The sequence below is a fragment of the Alosa sapidissima genome, chromosome 11, assembly GCF_018492685.1.
Source record: "Alosa sapidissima isolate fAloSap1 chromosome 11, fAloSap1.pri, whole genome shotgun sequence".
Taxonomy (NCBI): Eukaryota; Metazoa; Chordata; class Actinopteri; order Clupeiformes; family Clupeidae; genus Alosa; species Alosa sapidissima.
Genome location: NC_055967.1, coordinates 2,442,604 through 2,465,319, shown reverse-complemented (window position 1 = coordinate 2,465,319; position 22,716 = coordinate 2,442,604). Strand labels below are relative to the sequence as shown.

Sequence of the window (22,716 nt, the reverse complement as noted above, 5' to 3'; positions counted from 1 at the left end):
AGGGGGCAGATAGGGGCCACTGCACTTAAAACTTAAAAAGATGAAGCTTTCCGAACTTTGAAATTGCGATCAGTGACTGGCATCGGGTGAACGAAGCTTTTCGAAGTTGAACAGGCTATTAAAAACTATTTGCACACCTCCATGTCACAGGAGAGACTGGGCTCTCCCTTCTATGAAAAAGACGTTAGGCTACCTGCAAACTGGCCTATGATTTCATTGCTGAGTTTGCGGCAAAGCAAGAAAATGTTTTTTTTCCTGAGTCAGGATATGGCGAGTCAGTGTCATTTATTTGTCCAATGTTAGCCTATAGATACAGACCAGTACATCTTATCAATAGTTTGAATGTCGTGTGTGTTTCTGCTCATTCACAAATAGGCCTACCGTTCAGCACAATGATTCATGCCCAATTAATTCCCCCTGTTAAAGTGTTCGCCTTTGTTACACTATTTGGTTTCGTGATGTAGCCTATGATAAACACCATATGGCCCAATATGTGACTCAGCTAATGTTATTTCCCCTCTTAAAGGCAAGCTGGTGTAGCTTATTAGACTAGGCTACTATTAAAATACACCGACGGTAGCCTTGGCTATGTGTAAAGTAAGCTATCGCATGATTTCATGCACGTAAGTGAAAAGGGCCTTGCATCTGTCAAGTTCGCATAGGGCCTCGCATCCCCTTGCGACGGCCCTGCAGCTCCTCCTAAGACAGCGAGGAAAAAGTTAAAATACGCGATAAACCTGGGAAAAGTTGACAGGTTTGTTTCGGTCCCGGTGATTATTTGTGAAATTGTGCAAACGACAGCCTTTAAGGCATTTCAAGGAAGGAGTCGTAGCATGCAAGCTCCCAAATTGACCCAGTAGCCTAAGGCATCAATAAATTGTTGGGACTGGGGAGGGTCATGCGTTTTTTCTCAATCACTTTGGAGGGTCATAGAAAAAATTCTTGCTGGCGAGGGAGGGTCACGTCTTTTTTGACTAACGCTCCCAAAACTCATCCGGTAGCCCCTTAATTAAATAAATAACGAACAGTCCCTAATTGATTAATAGCCTAGGCCTACACCAGCAATTGTTGAATATTGACCTGTACAGGACATTGACAGTAGCCCAGCCTAACAAGCAAATGTTGCAAAATACATCAAAAGACGCAATTAATCAGAAATAAATGATGTAATCTGCATCGCTTTATTTAACAAACTGCAAGCAACAAGAGCATTGAGTTCGCTGTAAGGCCAAACCCAAGAGCAAAGCCTATCTGTTAAGGCAGTCGATAGGCTATATTCACCCCTTGCAGACACGTGACTTAAGTCACGTGACGGCTCCATGCTGGACGGCAAAAAGATGGGAGACGGATGGCAAATTACATTATGTCATAAAGATTATGATGAACTTAACACCATTACTATAACATCTTTGTTGTTCAATGTATTGCTGTTTGGGGTCTGATAGTCAAAGAAGATGCCAGTGGTGTTGTTAGATGAAATGGGTCATGATCGCAAATGTAAAGTTATTAAAACTGGTGGTAACAGCAAGGGGAGATAACGTTACGTTAGGCTACTGTAATTAACATTATGGTAAATGAACACCCATAAGTATTTCTGGACTAAAATATTGCAAAGCGATTTGGTTACTTTATTTGTCTTGCTTTTATCAGTTGTAACATAGTCAAAACGTTAAGAATGTCATATCAGAACATGAAATAATAACAAGCTGCCACACTTAGAAGCTAGCTATTCTAGCTAACGTTTATCGTAGCTCATAGTGCTAGGGCTAATGTAACTCGTCAGTTTGTACGTTGCCCAGCGAATAAATTTACTTCTTACATGTCTTAAGTTAAAGAATTGAAAGAAATAGGAAATTTAAAAAAAACTTGAACGGTATTATCTGTTTACATTCAGATCTTGCCAAAGACTTTGCCTAAGTGCTATATGCCGTCCTGTTCAGAGTCTATGGTTGCTATAGCAACCGCTGCTGTGCTTCATACACTGAGGAGATAACCATGCAATTGTGGTTGAAATACACCCGAAACACAAAGAAAACAAACCAAAATATATCTATGCAAGAACATGGGATGTTGTATTCCAAACAATAAGCCAACAGTCGTGGAAGGGCATTATTACGGTTAAATCTCACTATAATCTCCTAGCTGTGCGATATGTCCCATTACAACCCATTGATTTGATTCGTGTTCTTGCCGTCCACTAGGCTATTTTGCATGTGGCGCGAACAAAACGTGACGTCACTTGCAAGGGGTGAATAACAAGCTGTGTGCCTGGAAAGACGATAGATGACGGCTCTGGTCATCCCATACCCTCCCCCCACTTCCTGTAGCCTACCATTATGAAGGCCTGTAGCCTAAAACGACTCGTTGCCATTTTGTGACATTAAGCTTTTTCACGTTAAGCCCCCCTCCCCCATCCCCTTCTTTCACAAGCAGTGGGGGAGCGCGGGGCACAAAGTAACACTTTTTGGTAGACAAAGGAGGGTTCTCCGCGCTTCTGTCATTTGGCCACAATCCGTTGCAACCAGGCCAGGACAGATATTTTTGACTAACATTTCGATGTGTCGATGTTTTTGACTAACGAACATCGAAACGTTAGTCAAAGTTTAATAATGTTCTGCACCTTTTACTAAAGAATAAAGAAAATTAAGACGACATCTGAGCTGCACCGGCGTCTCTCCTTCTCTCTAACACTTTTTGGCTTTGGCTAAATATTTCTAAAATAATTTGAGTTTCACTAGTCACATGTTTTAACAAGCAACACTTGTTATTGAACTAATAACAGACGTGTGTCGAAAATTGACTTTATTTTCCATTCGGAGAAATAACATATGCAGAGTCTAACCAAGGTCAATCTTGCCAAAAAAGCCCTCAAACCTGAAAACACATGAGGCAAAAGTGCAAAACATCACAAAACTAACTAAACTAACACGCGCATATTTTTGTATTGCAATCATTGTAGCCTACAGTTGTAACAGCGCATAACAGTCGTTTTACTCCCCGGATGCGCTCATTATAAAGAACGTTTAACGTGTCCCAAAAACAGCTATCAATTAATCACCAAACGTCTTATAAACAAGTATTGCCAGGAGCAACACCTTGCAAAAAATGATAACAATAGGCCTTTATATGGCTCTGCTCTTGCCTAGATTCGAACTCAGAACTACCTGAAAGTTGCAGACCTGTTCTGGAAATACGTGCATTAACCCACTCGACCGTCAGACAACGCTATCTGCTTCGAGTAGGCCTATTGGGTAGGACTGTAGCCTACACTGGTTGCTGTGTCACAGTCTTGAGTGACCGAATTCGTTTTTCTTTGTCATATGAATGCTGTCATTTTGTTAACATTACTGTTAAGGAGATGCTGTAGGCAAAGTCTATATTTCAACCTCGTTAGTGTAGTAAAAAAAATCAGAACTATTCACAAGGTTTCTGGGCAGCATATGTATGTTCTGTTAGCAAGCGAACTTCTCATGACTACCGACAAAGTAGCCTACTGCCAGCTGACGAAGCTCTCATTTTAAAACATTACTGAGAGACAGACACTGTACAATCAAGAAATCTTGCCACTGAATCCAAAACTATGTTTAACATTATGTACAAGGCTTAGGCTACAGTGGACTAGCATGTTGCAGGGGCTGCTAAAAACACAGAGAAACGCATTGAAAACTCGGCCAATCACAGCCCTTGCTGTCGAATGCGCCGTCTGGTTCGACCGTGGAACTCCACAGCGGACTATGCTGTCCCTAAGCGGCTGCAGTTGTACTTATATTTCACCATTCACCATGATCGTGAATGAAGTGTCAATTTTTAACTGGGACCCACTGTATGTCAGCAGAGTTCGTCTTGAACATCTCCCAGTCAACGTTGCTAAGGGCGTCCTGTAGCCTGGCTTCCGATTGGTCAGTCCAGCGCTTGACCTCCTTCGTCACTGGGGGGTCCGTCTGACTTCTCTGTTTGTACATAGGCAGTAGGAAAACAGCGGCATGATCTGATTTTCCGAAAGCTGGTAGAGACTTAGCTTTGTAACTGTTCTTGAACTGTGTGTAGCAGTGATCCAGTGTGTTGTCACCACGTGTAGGGAAGTGAATGTGTTGAATAAATTCAGGCATGGACCGGTTTAGATGTACTTGATTGAAATCACTGGCCACAATAAGCGCAGCTTCAGGGTGCGTGTGGTGTTGTCTATTTAACACTTCTTGCAATTCTGAAACCGCATCATCTGTGTTGGCTTGTGGAGGAATGTAGACAGCGTTGAATATTACCGAAGTAAACTCATGGGGCAGGTAGAAGGGTCGACAGACGATCGCTAGATGTTCTAGATGAGGCGAGCAGGACTTTGACAGAACGGTGACATTTCTGGGATCACACCACTTGCTGTTCGTCATGATGCAAACACCGCCACCTTTCGATTTTCCAGATTCCTCAGTCCTGTCAGAGCGAGCAGCAGAGAAAAACTCCAACGGAGTGATGGCACAGTCCGGTACAAGTTCAGTTAGCCATGTCTCAGTAAAGCCAAAGTCCTTTTAGGCAAGTCCATCCACTCGGCGGCCACCAACGTTTTATGGGCACAGTCTTTGGGTCGAACTGCGCGTGTGCAAGGCTTCACGACACCAATCTTGCTCCAGCGGCGAGATCACAACACATGATTGGCACGATGTCTTCACAACACACCATATGATTGGCTCAATGTATTCACATGTCGACGTTTTGCCGAGGAAGGGGTGGGATATGTGTAGACAACGGCCATATTGGCGTGACAAACTAGCCCCATGCATTTCTATGGAGTATTTTTTGAGTGCTGTGTCTCCTCATTAGAAAGTCTCTGGTAAAGCATAGAATGTTACAGTCCCTGATGTCTCTTTGAAACTGTATCCTCGCTCTTAGTTCATCCATCTTGTTCACAAGAGACTGGACATTGGCTAGGAGAATGCTAGGCAGTGGAGGCCTATGAGCTCTTTTCCTCAATCTGTTATGGGGCCAAAAAAGGCAATTCATTTCCGATGTTTCTGAGTGTAACGCCATCATACGTAATCAGTGCAGTGGAAAAGTGCAAAAAATTAGGGGTTAATAAAAGGTAAAAGAGTAAATATAAGCACAAATTAAGCGGGGCAACCAAAAAGGCGTCCGAACGCGGCGGCGCCATGGCAAAAATAAATGCAGCCCATCGGAAAAAGAATGAGACTATTTGGGACAACGTGGCCAAGTTATGGACAGGCAGCTTAAAACAGACCCATGGGGGCATCAAAACTAAACTGAAAGTAACTCCTCACTGCCCCCATGGGTCTGCTTTAAGCTGCCTGTCCATAACTTGGCCTATGTTGTCCCAAATTGTCTCATTCAAAAGTATTGCTACCATGATACTCAATATATTGTCCAACGGTGAGTTATTTTTCCCCATTGCACCAACACTGGATTTCAGGGTTTCAGGGTTCCCCCAACCCAAATCCCACTTTAACCTGGCTGGCAACCAATGTAGAGTAGCCAGAATTGGAGTGATGTGTTTCCTATATTTAGTCTAGTTTCTGGGTTCTGAACAGTTGGGCAAAAGATTGTATATTTAGACATGTAAATAATGTATTGCAATAGTTCAGTCTTGAAGAGATAAAGGCATGCTTAATTCGCTCTGTCTTTTGATGTTAACATCAATCTGATTTTTGAAATGTTCCCAAGTTGATAATAACAGGCCTGGTTAAATGTTTTCTGTTTTGTCTGAAGTGCTATTCAGAATGCCCCAAACCCCGGTGGTGGAGAAGGTCATGGAGTTCGTGTCCACTCATCTCACACTAGACCTGTGCAGGAAGGAAATCCATGTAGTGGGCAGCGTAGCTGCAGCAGAGGGACCTGCAGTGACTCACCTCTCAGCTCTGGCAGACTTGCTTCGGTCCAGATAGAGAACACGCCTCTGCTTTGTCCATTCCACCTCCAGCCTGTTTCTGAGTAAGTAGAAGAACCACAGAACCTCATATCCTGTAGGGGAGAGGTTTTGCATCATGATGCATCATCAAAATGGTGCTTTAAGTTTATTTAGGGTGTGTCTGGTCCACTTTTGCTAGTTTGACGGCGTAATAAGTGATCAGACACCAGACACATGGTTCAAAGTGTTATTGTTTCATGGTTAATCATGGTTGTGTTTTAGCCAAGACATCCATTATACAAATGAGAGTGCCATTTCCTATTCCCTTAAAGAGCAAGGAGTGCTTTTATGATAAGTGACTTACATTTACTTATTACAGAAATTACTATTTGAATATAGAAAAAACAGCAGCAATATAAGCCTCTGATAGGTAAACCGAGGTATTAATCCCACCAACTTTGTTTCTATGCTCTGCCCATGCCCCAAACAGTCAGTGAGTGCAAACTAACAAAGTGGTTTTCGAACTGTACCATCTCATACAGTGCCTGCCTTTACATCTTGAGCGAGACCTAGGCTTCCAGATGGACATGGCACACCTATTGCTGAGATCTTCTCCTTTAGATGGGATATGTAATCACTGCAGCCTTGCTAGTCACGAGCGGAGCAGAAAGACACCGACATACAGTAACATGAGGGATAGATGTATTTCTTCACAAAGAAATATCAAATCTCTAAACATACCCTTAACTTAAAACAGCTGGTAGGCCTTCTGTTAGGCTTATGTCATTTTAATCTGTAAAAATGCAGATAAAAAAAAAAAATGCTAATGAAATCATACTTACTGCATGTTTGTAATATGGAAGGGATAATGTTTAGACCCTGATGCGCCTGAAAGGACTTAATTTCCGATAATGACCGGCGTTCTATACATTATCCCGCTTATTACACGGCTACTTGCCAAAACAAAACAATAAACTCCACACCATATGACTCTACATTTATTTGTTACCGTTTCATGGTGGCTTTTGCAGAAACAAATAGTTTGCAATACACACTGAACTTGAATCAAACCTCCTTTAGAGCACAGCTGATCAACCGTCTTCCAATGAAGTTCCATTGCAAGAAGTAACCAAACTACTTGCGGAGTGACATGAAAGACGTGAATAAGAAGCACAAAACCCGTTGCCATTGACAGTGGTAATTATATGTTTGCAGCGGTAATTACATAAAATATTTTACCATATAACATTGGGAAATCCCATTCAAGTCAAAGGAGCGTTCTACTAGCATTGTGAAGAGCCATGTAATGAGCATGTTTAGTGAATAATATTAATACTTAAAATTAGATCTATGAAATGAAAAAATTATATTATATCATTTATTTGTTTACATATTTTATTTCAAATATCTTAATAGTTCTTACATTTCATCTTGTTACAATTCCATCAAGCTCTGCAGAAACCTGGTAATAACCCATTGATTTGAATCCGGTGTGAAGGGGAAAACATGAGTGGGCCTATGTATTGAGTTAACAGGCCATAATTATCTCATCAGTGAAAACTACTACTGCGGTCTAGGGATGTCACGGTAAACTGGTTTTACTATTAACCACGGTGTGAAACGTCACGGTTAATAAATCGTGAAGGCTCTCCTACACCGCCTTTCTGTTGACACTCATAAAAACATACATCCGGTACCACAGATTAGCGCAACTCGCACGGAACCAAAACAAACACTTTCAAGCTGCAGCCGTCATGCCAAAAACAGCGATACGTGGCTGCTAGTTTAAGTGATGCTGAGGCTGCCCAGCAACAAATAATCATAGGTCATTGTTGAGTTGATTTACTCACTTGCATCTGTCAAGTTTGTCTAACCCAGTGTTTTTCAACCACTTTATAACCACATGCTCTCATTGATTGTATGATTGCACTATTTGTGGTATGCAGGCATTGTACCACGGGGGCCCCATATCCAGTATTCACAGAATCATCACATATCCAGTTCATAACAACAATTAAATTAGATATAGTCACCACAAATGAAACAGAGGGCGCTTGTTTTATTGAGCAGGTCTTGCATAGAAGCCATAATAAGGCCATATCTCTGTATTATTTGAAATTTTAGGCTATGGTATGTTTATTTTTTCTTCACATAGGATGTTAGTGTGCCGTGGGACATTTTAAGTGTCAAAAGTGTGCCGTGGCACCAAAAAGTTTGAAAAACACTGGTCTAACCTACCTAGGCTATGAAATTTAGTTCATTTGGGCCTACTGTTGGGTTTAATGACATTTCAGAAATGGGCTACGCAACCTATTGGCAAACTTTTACATCTGGAGTTACTTGCTAACTATCTCGCTAACTCACGTCATGTCATTTGAGTAGTGCTCACCAAAATCATAAAGGAACATTGCGAGACACTTATCTCTTCTATGATCCCAGAAAGATTTTCTTTGACTTGTTTTTTTGAACATTTATTTTATCTAATGACACAGAAAACACAATTACTTGCATCCACAAATCCTTACGTACTATGTGCAACTTTTTTCACTAGCCTGACGTATTTCTTAAAGTGACAGGCACTCAATTAGACCTAGACACCACAAATGTGCACACAATTAGACCTACACATCACATTAATGATATGCCTAAGTGTAATAGATTAAAAATCAATATGATGTATTCAAAATACTAAATATGTTTACCTACTAGTAATTATGCACATCATAAAATTATATAAATCCTTAACAAAATATATAATCTTTATAAGAATTCCAAAATATATGAAATAGAAACATGACATTTAGCCATAATCTTCTGTGTGTGTGTGTGTGTGTGTGTGTGTGTGTGTGTGTGTGTGTGTAGGATGGAACAGAATTTAGGATGTTCTCTAGATGTTCTATCTAGATGTACAATTTCTATCTAGCCTATTCCATGTTTCCATTTTCTACCTCCAAAACAATATTACTGGTTAAAAAATGCTATTTGGGAAGCGTTTAGCTTACTGCCCATAGCCACTCCACTGTTTGCGATTTGGGGCTATAGCACATACCAGGCCAAGCTCTGTAGTGGTTGATCAACGAAAAGTACTGTCTCCACGGCTTATTTGATGTGTTTTTATTTATTTATTTATTTATTTATTTTATATTTGTTTGGGCTTTTTATGCCTTTAATTATAGGACCGTGGAGAGTGACAGGAAGTGAATGGGAGAGAGAGCAGGGGTGGGATCCGGAAAGGACCACGGGGCGGGAATCGAACCCGGGTCGCCGACGTACGGTTCATGTGCCCCGGCCAGTTGCGCCACAGCTGGGGCCTATTTGATGTGTTTTAATGCAGAAAAAAACACCCTTGGGTCAATTTTCGCTGGAATTACACTTTAATGATAGGACAGTGGAGAATGACTCGAAGTGAATGGGAGAGAGAGCAGGGGTGGGATACGGAAGGACCACGAGGTGGGAATCGAACCCGGGTTGCCGGTGTACTGTGTAGGTGCCCCAGCAAGTTGCGCCACAGCTGGGGCCAGTCTTTTTTTTTTTTTTTTTTTTTTTTAAATCAGCAATAACTGATTAAGCAACAGAGCTATTATTTGAGACCAAGTACATCCTCCTGGGTTATAAAACAGATGAAGTGACAGCAAAATAATAACTTCATATAGCTCGACTTACGTTAGTTTTTGTGGCATGTATAATCCAAGGCTATCTTGTGTTTCTCTATGGCAAAGCATGTTCATAATCCGGTTTTGAGATCCTAGCAAATTCCTGCATGGCATCCAGTTCAAGGCTCATATTGCATCCCAATTTGTTCGACAAAGAAACATCTTTTTTGCCTTTACTTTGTTCATGGCAATGCACTAAAAAGTTGTTGTAGAGCATCATCATGAGTGCACACACAGGCTAACACCAAACTCGGGTCAAGTCAGGTCAGATCAATTTGTGTCACAGATATGTCGTTTACAGAAAGGTAATTTTTCATCACTAAATAAAAAAAAAAAGATAATTATTTCTGTAAGGCGCACACCACATATGTCTGTAAATTGCTCAGCCCCATAGTCCCCCTCCACCATGGTTCTTATATTGCCAGATTCAGGACAGTCTGGCCTACACATACATGAAAATGTAAGAATTGTATAATATGATTTTTGTCTTTTGTATTGTTTAAAAATAAAAATCAAATCAATGTAAGTACTAATATATGAAATGGTGGCAGATCTGGGTAGCTTAGACTGTGCTGAAAAAAATAGCATGTGTAAATGACACTTACAATGACCAGGATAAATGCTTATAACTAAAGGTAGTGAGAATGGCCAAACAAAGAGTAGGGCTCATAGGGCTAAATAAAACATCGCATTTATTACCGTAAGGCACACATTTTTCATATTTGCTCAGCCCCAGAAAATCCCTACACCATAGCAATGATATTGCCAGATTCAGGACAGTCTGCCCTGCGCACACATGAAAGGCAAGTCGAGTGTCAGCTTGCAGTGGTGAGATGCATGTCAAAATATAAGAATTTTTATAATACGCTTTTTGTATTTGTATTATTTAATCAATAATACATGAATTTGTGGCAGATTTGGGTAGCCTAGACTCTAGACAAGAATATATAGCATGTGTGTATGGCATTTACAATGACCAGGATAAATGCTTCTAACTAAAGGTAGTGAAAATGCCCTTAAAACAGTCTAGGGTTCTAAGGGTTAAGTTAGTTAAGCTGCTGACTTGAGAATTTGATTAATTTTAATTTATTTTTTCTCCTACGTACACAAGCAGACATATTTTTATTTTTCAGTGTTGTACAGTCAGGCTCTACTAATCCTTCACTAAGGATTGACATAAATAGGTGGTGACAAATTTGTAACTGTAATTCACTAAAATAGTGAATTTAGGTCTTCTATGTTTTTACTTGGGATTATCCCAATGTTCCTTTTTTTTGTCAAATGAATTGGTAATTTGATGAAAAACACTGAAATTGAATAACCTGAAGGGTTTCTCCTGTTTCATTACTGTCGTCGTCTTTTAAGATTTTAAAATCAGTTTGCCTTTTTGTCTGCTCAGAGAAGTCACATTTGTTTTCACATTCATTCTCAAGTCTCCAATCCGTTTTATGTTAATTCGGTTGCTCTGCAGAAATTTGTAGGCCACTGCGCTAAAGCCAATTTCCTGAAACCCCTGCCTAATCCCAAAACTTCATCTGTAGGCCAGAAACAACTCTCAAGAACCAAGAGATGGAGCTCATCCGAAATAAGGAGAGGTTGCAGTTCTTAAAGGTAATGTTACACTTCTATCCACATTTAAACTTCTGTCTACATTTCTTCCATTTCTCAGTCTTAGTAGTCAAAGACAAAACGTGGTGATTTTTTGCGTCCAGTTTAAAAGTCATATTTAGGAAATTAGTTATGCTACTGCTACCAACACTGAAATTACTAAATTCTTTGGTGTTTTGTTATTAAGTTCATTACAAGATTTTATTTTAAAGAATTAAGTTTAAAAAGGGTTACAGTTTCAAATCTCAAAATCAGAGATATAGCAGAAATATAGCAAAAAATGATCAATTTGACATAAGTACAGTTGAAACCAGAAGTTTACATACCCTGTACACATGCTAAAGTTGACTAAAAGAGGAATAGAAAATCATCTTTTGGAAATTGATCTTAATGCCTTAACTAACAAAATGAGGAAAAATCCAACCTTTACGGACACCACAGGGCTCTACAGTGCGCCCATTTCACTCGCACATGCGAGTAAAAATGATGGCATGCGAGTGCAAAACAATATTTAGGCGCACTGGTGCGAATGACTTCTAACCATGTCAATGTTTGTCTATAAAATACACCGCAACATCGAGAAACGTTACTGATGCAAACCATAGAATCACGTCACGAATGCAGCATAAAAACTACACCTCCCATCAACGTTAGCAGTTTCGCGTTGTGACTCGCTAGTAGTCGCTTCTGTCAAACCAAGAGCGCGCAGAAAAAACGGAAAGTTAGACTAGCCAGCCAAGATGCAAAGATTGAAGAAATTAGTTCTTCTATCCACCGAATTCATTGGATATAGGAGGAACAGGATGAGATTCTGAGAATGCAGTGAGAGAAGGAAAGGTAACCTAACATTCCTTTTAGCCCAGTTGATGTATTGGCGGCAATATGCAAAATATAGCTGTAGCGAACCGGCACAAAAGTATCCTCCCGTAATACTCCCATTTTATTCAAAGGTAGAACGCTACTGACAACTCCAGGCTTTCACGCATGCTTGTTTGTTTACACCGAATACAAGCTGAAGTGCAAAACGAAAGTAGGCCTAACGTTTGCCTACTGCCCCCATCAATGCAGATATTTCAAATAAAAACTAGAAGTATAAAACATATATCCTTGATTAGCATATGTTGGGTTTTGTGGAAGAGAAAATGGACTGTTTTAGTAGTAGTATTAGGCAGTATGCTGTCAGATAGGTCACCATGGGCATATTTGGATTAGCTATAGATGGATTCACAAATAAATAAATTAGCCTACATTTGGCAGGATACTTAATAAACAGGCTAAATGCAAATATGGCAATGTATTATATTATTTTACATTAACAAAATGTAGGAAAATAGAACAGACTGAAAATAAAGTAGGCATTGATCTTTAAAATCCTGTTTCCTGTAGCCTAAATGTTGTCAGTCATTCTTAATATTCGCAATTGGTGCACTGGCATGTTTAACTGTTAGCTGCAGTATAATGTTAGATTATGTGTAAGTTAAGTACAGAACTCACTGTGCGCCCAAATTTTTGTCTGTGCTCCTAAATTTTTTAATTTGGGCGCACAAGTGCTCCTGAAAAAAAATGTTAGTGTAGAGCCCTGCACCAGTTTTCTTTGTGATTGAATAATGTATCCTAAATAAATAAGTATACATACCCCTATGTTAAATTCCCATAGAGGCAGGCATATTTTTATTTTTAAAGGCCAGTTATTTCATGGATCCAGGATAATATGCATCCTGATAAAGTTCCCTTGGCCTTTGGAATTAAAATAGCCCCACATCATCACATACCCTTCACCATAACATCATCTCTCAATGTAAAACAAACCAGCTATTGGGCAAACTAAAATAAAACTCAATTATTTGCATTTGATATTAAAGGCCCCCTAAATAATTTTTTTCCCAAAATAATTTTCATGGCACATAAATTCTGAATAGGGCGAACTGCTCCTCTGCCGCACTCTGAGCGGGTCGCGTCGCTTCTAATATAGACTAAGCAAGTCGCTGTGCCGGGTCCGTAATCAGCAGTCTAGCCGGTGGGTTAGCTAATGTTATGCCTACTGGCTTGGACAGCTAGCATGCTAATTAGCCTTATTTTGATTCAAGTGCTTTCAAAAAGGATGACTGCCAAACCACAGCAAATGTCTGATTGTGAATGTGTAACTTCTATGGCAACAAGTTCTGAAGATATAATGTTCACTAGTATGCACACATGTCACAGCATAAGTCGTTTTGGGTACTATCACTGAGTGGCAAAACGACAAATTGAGTGACCGCTTTCCATTTGAATCTCCAGCAAAATTCGAAATGATAGAGCTGTTATGCTATAGACTGTAGAGTACAAATATATAGGTTATTTATAGGAATTCTGAGCTCTCTTTGCTTTTCATGCAGTCCATACAGTATATATCGTATCCGAGTTATGTTAAATAGTTTGTAACAAAGATTATTAACAAAGATTAGTAACAAAGATTTTATTAACAAGTTCTCAACTGTAGGGAGACCATGAGGGCAAATCTTCTTTAGTGCTGCTTTAAACAGATATTTCTGCGTTCACACTGGTTATCTCCTCTCTCCATTCTGTATGACTTTTCTTCTCTAGTGGTGCTCCCAAGCTTTCAGAAATGTGCATGTCATCCCTCCTGATGTTGGTACAGCTCACCAGGTGAAATTGGAGTATACATCCCAGGTGATTCAAGAGAGAGATGGACTCATTTTTCCTGACAGTGTTGTTGGGACTGACTCTCACACTACCATGATAAATGGCCTTGGCATTCTGGGCTGGGGTGAGAAACATTTGAGTTATTAAACCTATTTATTGGATCTGTGTATTTCCCCTGGGAGTTTGTGGTATTGAGCTAAGTTATTAAGCATATTTATTGGACATGTTTATTCCTCTTAGGAGTTGGTGGTATCGAGTCAGAAGCAGTAATGCTTGGCCAGCCTGTCACGTTGACTCTTCCAAAGGTAGTGGGATGTAAGCTGACTGGAACCATCAACACACTGGCAACATCAATTGACATCGTCTTGGCGATTACAAAGGTATTTACTTTTGAGTTAAGTGGCTATAGTTAGCTGCTTGGGACACAGAACTGCTTTAAATGAGTGTATGTGGAACACTACTTACAAGTTAGAAGTGAAAGAATTGTAAATATGGGTAACACTTTAATTTAGAGAACACTTGTTAACCATTAATACATAACTAACGTTATATAAGGGGTATTGTCTTTCTCTCAGTGCGTCATCTGGACTGTGCTTCCGCATGGAACAGACTTTGCAGTCCGGACGCGATTTCTCGTGTTGCCCGAGAAAGTGTCGTCCAGTGAGACGCACGGGGACTGTAGCCCCACCACAAGCTCGCGGAAACCAGCTGAGGGCATTATATCTTTGTGCAAAATGTAGGTGTTCACAAGTGCGACCTCTCATGATGTGATGGAACAACCGATGGTACCACTTCATTGAACGGTGTTGGTAGCTGTAATGGGAGCATAGCTGGTCTCCGCTATCTACCCCTCCCATGAAGCGGAACCATAGTGTAGTCCTCCACACTCTTTGGCTTGTGCAAAGTTCTGTAGCCATCAGGGCCTTTGCTTCACACTCATTTAGTGATAATGAGATTATCGTGCACTGTGGAGAGGACGGTGACTGTGCCAGCATCTTGAAAAGACGTAGTTAAAAGAGGACGTTTTTCAAAAAACGGGGCATACCTTTCCTGTTCACACGAACAGTTCCACACACGCCAGTGTTTACTGGTGGAGCTCTTGGAAAACGGGCGAGTTGTAGTAGGTGTCAGTGAAGAGTGTGTGTCCCTTCCCCAAAAGCTTGGCGTATAATTACTGGCCGCATCTGACAGGACAACATTCTTCAGACCAAAACAATGTCTTTTACACAGGCGAAATTTGGTGTCAAACCCAATGAACTCTGACATAATCAGAAGTTTGAGGCTTTCTAGTCAGACCCATGCTAGTCTGTATGGCTAAAAACGCCTCAATCTCAGACCGATCAGTGTGTTTGTAGTCCCGCAAACGAAAGTGACTTGCTAGCTCGGTGGAAGCTAACACCTTAACATAGCTAGTTTGTCTCGGCCACTATGAGACCAATTACACAATTGCTAAAAAAGGCTTTAAAACAAAAAGTATGGATCACTACAATCCCACACTCTCTGCGGACCAGGTCATGGGTTGGTCTGTACAAAAGGGATCCTCCCATCAGATCGCTTCCTCTCCCCCTCAGTGGCCACCGTCTTGCCTGTCACATCTAGCCACTCCCGCAAAGTGTCTCCCTCACCACAGCCAGTGAAGTCGCCGGCCGCTCCTCCTTCATCTCCCTCCTCGTCCTCCCCTGGCCCACACACGACCCCCTCCAACTCCTCCTCTCCAAATCCGAAGAACTCCTCATTGCTCTCACACTCCCAGTAAAAATGAAAACTCTCCTCCATGGTTATAAATTGACTGTACTGCAATCGCAAACTCTCAATCGCAAAAGTTTGTGAATGATGTAATTAGGGACACGCAACTCAAAACCGGGACCTCTGGTCACTCTATTCTGTGTGGTAGTTGAATAACCTGCCTTTCCATATTAAATGTCCATACTGGCTAAGAAAGGCATGTGAACAGTCTCTAAAATAAGGGTAGCTTCCTTAGTAAAGTATCTTTTTTACACTCTCGTTCTCTCTGAGGTAGTCTGCCGAGCATTTGCTCTGCTGCCAACTATATATCGCCCAAAATGCTTGATTGCATTGCTTTCTCCACATTTTAGCTAAATTTTCATGTACCACATCAGCATTTTTGTTCAGTGAATCTTTTGTAAATTGCTTTACAATTACCGTCGGGCCCTCATTGGCAGCCTTCGTTATCGCCTGGCTTGCCTCCGCTTGCCACCATTCACTCCATCTTCATTAACATTCCTGGTAGAATTCTCAATATATTTGGCCTCTATGTGTCCAGTTAAATAGTCTGTCTGTGCTTGGTGATTTTGTGAAATAAATTTGTAAATAAATGCTATTTATAGTCCGGGGCAATTTATATATGTTTTTTTCCTCTTCAAGATGCATTTTTTGACTAATGCAACTTATACTCCGGAGTGACTTATAGTCTTGATGTAAGGTTAATGGCATATAGTATGGGTCAAAATAGTGAGTTTATAGACTCCTAATACACTGTCTGAATATCTTACATATATATCTTACAAGGCTATAAAGCTTCCTATGAGCGTGAGGAGCTTGTAGGCGAAAAGTTTCAGTTTAAATGCAGTGATCAGTGTTTTTGTTAGAGAATGTTTACAATGTCAAAATGCACCAACAGGATGTTACATAAAGATGATACTTTTCAGGTCCTCTCCATTAAGATCCAACTTGAATGTTATTATGCTACTCCATTTAATTGAGAACGCGTCTGAGCGTGCACGAGAGGGAGAGAGAGAGTGGCAGGTTCCAGCTGGCTTGTCATTGTTGATAATTGATATCTCCTCAGTGTTTCCCAGAGAATCGAATTCCATTTGTGGTGGTTGGTTTGCAGAATTAACTTGAATGCAACCGTTTTTAACAAATTAGCACAGCGTGGTTATGATGCTAACCAGATTTAAGCACAATTTAGTACAACCTGGAAAATCATTGTGTGGTGGTCAATGCTGATATTGTGGTGGGCCGCCACAAATAAGTCAATGTATGGGAAACACTGCTCCTTTTTAGTATAAGAAACGTATAAACAAAATCATGAAGGCAACAAAGACGAGGTTAGAGGAGATTGCGGAGTATCCGGTTGAATGATCTCATCCAAGAAAATGGTGTAAAAAGATTTACATTTAAAGTGAACATTGATGAACTGCTATCTCCATGTTAATTCCCTTGAACTGTATGCCCTTTAGTTTGATCTTAAGGCAGGTTATCAGTGTAATTATACTTACAGTAAGTGTATATACCTTTTCAGCACCTTCGCCAGGCAGGCATCTCTGGAAAATTTGTGGAGTTCTTTGGTCCTGGGGTCTCTCAGCTCTCTGCCTCTGACAGGACGACTATTGCCAACATGTGCCCTGAATACAATGCCACCATTAGTTTTTTCCCTGTTGATGAAGTCACACTGAAGCACTTTAAACATACAAGTAAGTAATATTTTGACCACGTGGTCATTTTAATTAAATCTAAAACTGTGTGTGTTGAGTTTTGTATTACTAAGATGATGTTTTCTTTATTTTCTCAGACTTTTCTGAAGAAAAAATCAGAGTAATGAAAGCATATCTTAAAGCATTGAAGTTATTCAAAAGTAATCAAGACCAGTCTGAAGACCCACAGTATTCGGAGGTGAAGAGGTGTCTCACTGAAGAGTCTTTTTCAGATTCAGTTACAATGTGACTAATGTTAACAGATGTTTTTTCCTGTTTGCTGTAAGGTTATTGAAATCAACCTCGGCTCAATTGTTCCTCATGTGAGTGGGCCTAAACGGCCACAAGATAGAGTTGCAGTCAGCTGCATGAAGGAGGATTTCCTTACCTGTCTTAAAGAAAAGGTGAGGATGGGAATCCCTAACAAATACATTTGATCTGGCTGTTTACAGCATTAACACTGGAAAAAACAATTAGGATCTGTTGTTTACAGAGCAAGAATTTCATACCTCAAGAGCAAGCGCAGTCAATGGAGGCAATAAAAGACTCCCTTGTTGAAAGAAAGTTTAACTGATCCACAAAATTTATTGAGATCACAGCCCCTCCCAGGAGCCCTTCCCCACAGTTCTAGTAACAGCTGATGAACTGTCATGCAGCAGGTTCGCATAAGACTGGGCACAGCACAGACCCTTCATGAACATTTTAGATGGGCAGTCGTGATATGTTTTTAGTTGCCCTGGATTTCCCTGTATGTAAAATAGGAGTAGCTGCAACGCAAACACCAAGAATTCACGCTGCACAACTTCATAGAATGAAGTGGCCTACTCCACTGCTTGCAAAGTTGAGATCAAACTTTTCACAGGTTAAGTTTATATTGAAGTTGTCGTGGGGAAGAGCTCTTTTCCAAAAACGCTTAATGCATAAGCCCATAATTTTCTAGTGATGACAGGGTGATGTGTGCCTTCCATCAAGAAGTAGAGGAAGTAGCCATCCACAACATCAATGCTAGTAAATATCAACATTTGTATTACATTAATTGTATTCATGAATTTGAAAGTTATGTTGTAGATGTTTGGATGTTAGAAACGTTTAGTGTGTCTTAAGGCCAGGGCTTTGAACCGATTTTTTTTTTCAATCGGTTCGTTCCGAACAGAAACGGAATTATAACGTTTCCGGTTATGAGTTCCACCAATAAATTGACGTTCCCGAACCGGTTAGAACAAAAAAAATACTGTTTCCCGGAACGGTTAATTTCGTTCCTGTCAGCTGTTTAATGCTATAGGATTATGTCACATCTTTCTCATTCAGCTTAAACCAAATGTAATAATATTACAACCATTATTACATAATAATAATTATATTATTAATAATAATAATAATTAAATAGGCCTACAATTATTTCAAATGTGTAGTTTATTGTTAAAAGAGAAAATTTTCACACAAACGTAACGACATTATTAAGACACGTGGTTATGCCACTTGGGCAACAACAAATTGCAACTGTCGGGTGGAAAGGCCATCCAGTAGGCCTGAGGTTCGCTAGTCCATCATTAACGTGGAGTCGACAAATATAGCTATTGATATTGTGTTTGGAATGAGCGTTTTAATTAACGATGGATCGTAATTTACCTCTTATTTAAGATGTGGAGTGGAGACTTTGTAATCCACCGCTCTCTCTCCATTCAGTCAGCGAATGTCTGATGTGATGTCACACAGGAAGTGAACCTCAGCCGTCATGGTAACGTGCGCAGGAAAATAATTACTTTTTTTTTTTTTTTTTAGTTAATTAGGCAAGGAAAACTTTGAGGAACGAAATAAAACCGGTATTAACCGGTTACCATTATTTTTAAATAAGTGTTCCTGTTCCAGAACATAAAAAATAATAACGTTTCCGGTTTCGTTTCTGTTCCCTGTAAAATACAAAAAGTTCCCGGTTTTCGTTTTCGTTCCTTGAACCGGTTCAAAGCCCTGCTTAAGGCTGATTTGTGCTTTAGCATAGCTTTGGCAGAACCCTTTGTGTTGGCGCGAGGGGTCCAAGCCCTATGTCATCGCCTGATGTGCGCCTCCATATAACTGTACCTTTGCGTTAACGCAACGCAGACCATAAGGACTGTGATTGGTCAACTCGCCCTGTGTGTTGATAGTCAGAGGCTTCAAGGAACCTACTGTGGGTAGTAGCAACATGTTAGTTCGCTAACATAAGCTTTGAGGATTAACTCAAACATATGTTGGTTACAATGATGTGGTTATCCAATTGTAAAATGTCTATTGTCATTGTCAATTTGAGGTCATTTGCGTCGATTAGCAAGCAAACTTTTCTGCTTACAATAACTGGTTTATTGGAATATAAAGTGTCTATTTCTTGATAACTTTTACAAAATCTGCATGAAGTCGACAAAGAAGCACAAATCAGCCTTAAGGAATACTCTTAAACTAGGGTCCCTTGTTCATATTATAAAATGTATATTCAGAACATCACCTTTGCCCTTCAATCATACCAAATTCTTCAGTCAGTTGAAACGACACAACTTCTCAAGAAATGATGATTAATACCTTGGCATCTTTAGTTCTGAGAGACTCATGGTGTCAGTGAACCTAATTAGATGTAACTCCATAGGGCTGCACAATTAATTGATCTTTAATCAAAATCAATATTTGAACTAATGCAATTAGTTAATCGTAAAGGTTGCAATTAATGAGGCTTGCAACTCTGCCCAAATGGTTAATCTTGTCACATCTATGCTTTTTATATTAATCTTTTTACATCCTTAGTGTTTAGCAGAGAGAGTTTAGCAGAGAGAGCACTAGGCATGCTCATCAATCAGAAGTGCCCCAACTTTGATTTTTAAAATTATATTGCAAGTCAAAGCTTTATCACAATATCTGTCAGGAATATTTTTTCCCAAATCGTGCAGCCCTATTATTCGGTGTACTTTGCATAACAACAGTTCCAGCCTTTTGTTGCCTCTTCTCTTTTTTAAAATAAGTTGCTGCCATCAAATTCATATATTTTGGTCCACATAAGCTATTAATACAACTACAAATGGACCTGGACCATTAACATGAGGAGAGACTATTAATAATGGCAATACTATAATGAGTGGTTGTGGTTAACATAGCAGTATATATGACATACTGTCTGGAATGTGAAATGGCTATTCATGTGGAAATTGTTCTTTCTTACATCAGATTATGTAAGTTTCATATGCATAGACCTGTTAGAATTGTTATCTAGACATGTAATATAACTAATACTTTTGAAGAGGTGGCAGAGATGCTGTGCTATACCAAAAAAAAAATACTTCTGCTACAGTGGGTCCCAGTTAAAAATTGACACTTCATTCACGATCATGGTGAATGGTGAAATGTAAGTACAACTGCAGCCGCTTGGGGGCAGCATAGTCCACTGTGGAGTTCCACGGTCGAACCAGACGGCGCATTCGACAGCAAGGGCTGTGATTGGCCGAGTTTTCAGTGCGTTTCTCTGTGTTTTTAGCAGCCCCTGCAACATGCTAGTCCACTGTAGCCTAAGCCTTGTACATAATGTTAAACATAGTTTTGGATTCAGTGGCAAGATTTCTTGATTGTACAGTGTCTGTCTCTCAGTAATGTTTTAAAATGAGAGCTTCGTCAGCTGGCAGTAGGCTACTTTGTCGGTAGTCATGAGAAGTTCGTTTGCTAACAGAACATAAATATGCTGCCCAGAAACCTTGTGAATAGTTCTGATTTTTTTTACTACACTAACGAGGTTGAAATATAGACTTTGCCTACAGCATCTCCTTAACAGTAATGTTAACAAAATGACAGCATTCATATGACAAAGAAAAACGAATTCGGTCACTCAAGACTGTGACACAGCAACCAGTGTAGGCTACAGTCCTACCCAATAGGCCTACTCGAAGCAGATAGCGTTGTCTGACGGTCGAGTGGGTTAATGCACGTATTTCCAGAACAGGTCTGCAACTTTCAGGTAGTTCTGAGTTCGAATCTAGGCAAGAGCAGAGCCATATAAAGGCCTATTGTTATCATTTTTTGCAAGGTGTTGCTCCTGGCAATACTTGTTTATAAGACGTTTGGTGATTAATTGATAGCTGTTTTTGGGACACGTTAAACGTTCTTTATAATGAGCGCATCCGGGGAGTAAAACGACTGTTATGCGCTGTTACAACTGTAGGCTACAATGATTGCAATACAAAAATATGCGCGTGTTAGTTTAGTTAGTTTTGTGATGTTTTGCACTTTTGCCTCGTGTGTTTTCAGGTTTGAGGGCTTTTTTGGCAAGATTGACCTTGGTTAGACTCTGCATATGTTATTTCTCCGTATGGAAAATAAAGTCAATTTTCGACACACGTCTGTTATTAGTTCAATAACAAGTGTTGCTTGTTAAAACATGTGACTAGTGAAACTCAAATGATTTTAGAAATATTTAGCCAAAGCCAAAAAGTGTTAGAGAGAAGGAGAGACGCCGGTGCAGCTCAGATGTCTTCTTAATTTTCTTTATTCTTTAGTAAAAGGTGCAGAACATTATTAAACGTTTCGATGTTCGTTAGTCAAAAACATCGACACATCGAAATGTTAGTCAAAGTTATAATAATGTTTTGCACCTTTTACTGAAGAATAAAGAAAATTAAGAAGACATCTGAGCTGCACCGGCGTCTCTCCTCTCTAAAATATCTGTCCTGGCCTGGTTGCAACGGATTGTGGCCAAACGACAGAAGCGCGGAGAACCCTCCTTTGTCTACCAAAAAGTGTTACTTTGTGCCCCGCGCTCCCCCACTGCTTGTGAAAGAAGGGGATGGGGGAGGGGGGCTTAACGTGAAAAAGCTTAATGTCACAAAACGGCAATGAGTCGTTTTAGGCTACAGGCCTTCATAATGGTAGGCTACAGGAAGTGGGGGGAGGGTATGGGATGACCAGAGCCGTCCTCTATCGTCTTTCCAGGCACACAGCTCGTTATATAGCCTTAACAGATAGGCTTTGCTCTTGGGTTTGGCCTTACAGCGAACTCAATGCTCTTGTTGCTTGCAGTTTGTTAAATAAAGCGATGCAGATTACAGTATTTATTTCTGATTAATTGCGTCTTTTGATGTATTTTGCAACATTTGCTTGTTAGGCTGGGCTACTGTCAATGTCCTGTACAGGTCAATGTTCAACAATTGCTGGTGTAGGCCTAGGCTATTAGGGACTGTTCGTTATTTATTTAATTAAGGGGCTACCGGAGGAGTTTTGGGAGCGTTAGTCAAAAAAGACGTGACCCTCCCTCGCCAGCAAGAATTTTTTCTATGACCCTCCAAAGTGATTGAGAAAAAACGCATGACCCTCCCCAGTCCCAACAATTTATTGATGCCTTAGGCTACTGGGTCAATTTGGGAGCTTGCATGCTACGATTCCTTCCTTGAAATGCCTTGAAAAGGCTGTCGTTTGCACAATTTCACAAATAATCACCGGGACCGAAACAAACCTGTCAACTTTTCCCGGGTTTATCGCGTATTTTAACTTTTTCCTCGCTGTCTTAGGAGGA

The 22,716-nt window shown here is 40.2% G+C and overlaps 1 protein-coding gene across 2 annotated transcripts in view; it reads left to right on the top strand.

Annotated features, from left to right (window-relative positions):
* ireb2 (iron-responsive element binding protein 2) overlaps positions 1 to 22,716 on the top strand; it is an 85,103-nt gene that overhangs the window by 21,289 nt on the left and 41,098 nt on the right. For both annotated transcript variants that reach the window (XM_042108742.1, XM_042108743.1), the window contains exons 5-11: positions 5,716 to 5,937; positions 11,049 to 11,118; positions 13,699 to 13,882; positions 13,999 to 14,138; positions 17,024 to 17,195; positions 17,294 to 17,394; positions 17,483 to 17,599. In XM_042108742.1, the coding sequence (XP_041964676.1) occupies positions 5,716 to 5,937; positions 11,049 to 11,118; positions 13,699 to 13,882; positions 13,999 to 14,138; positions 17,024 to 17,195; positions 17,294 to 17,394; positions 17,483 to 17,599 (1,006 nt within the window). The remainder of the gene's footprint in view (positions 1 to 5,715; positions 5,938 to 11,048; positions 11,119 to 13,698; positions 13,883 to 13,998; positions 14,139 to 17,023; positions 17,196 to 17,293; positions 17,395 to 17,482; positions 17,600 to 22,716) is intronic.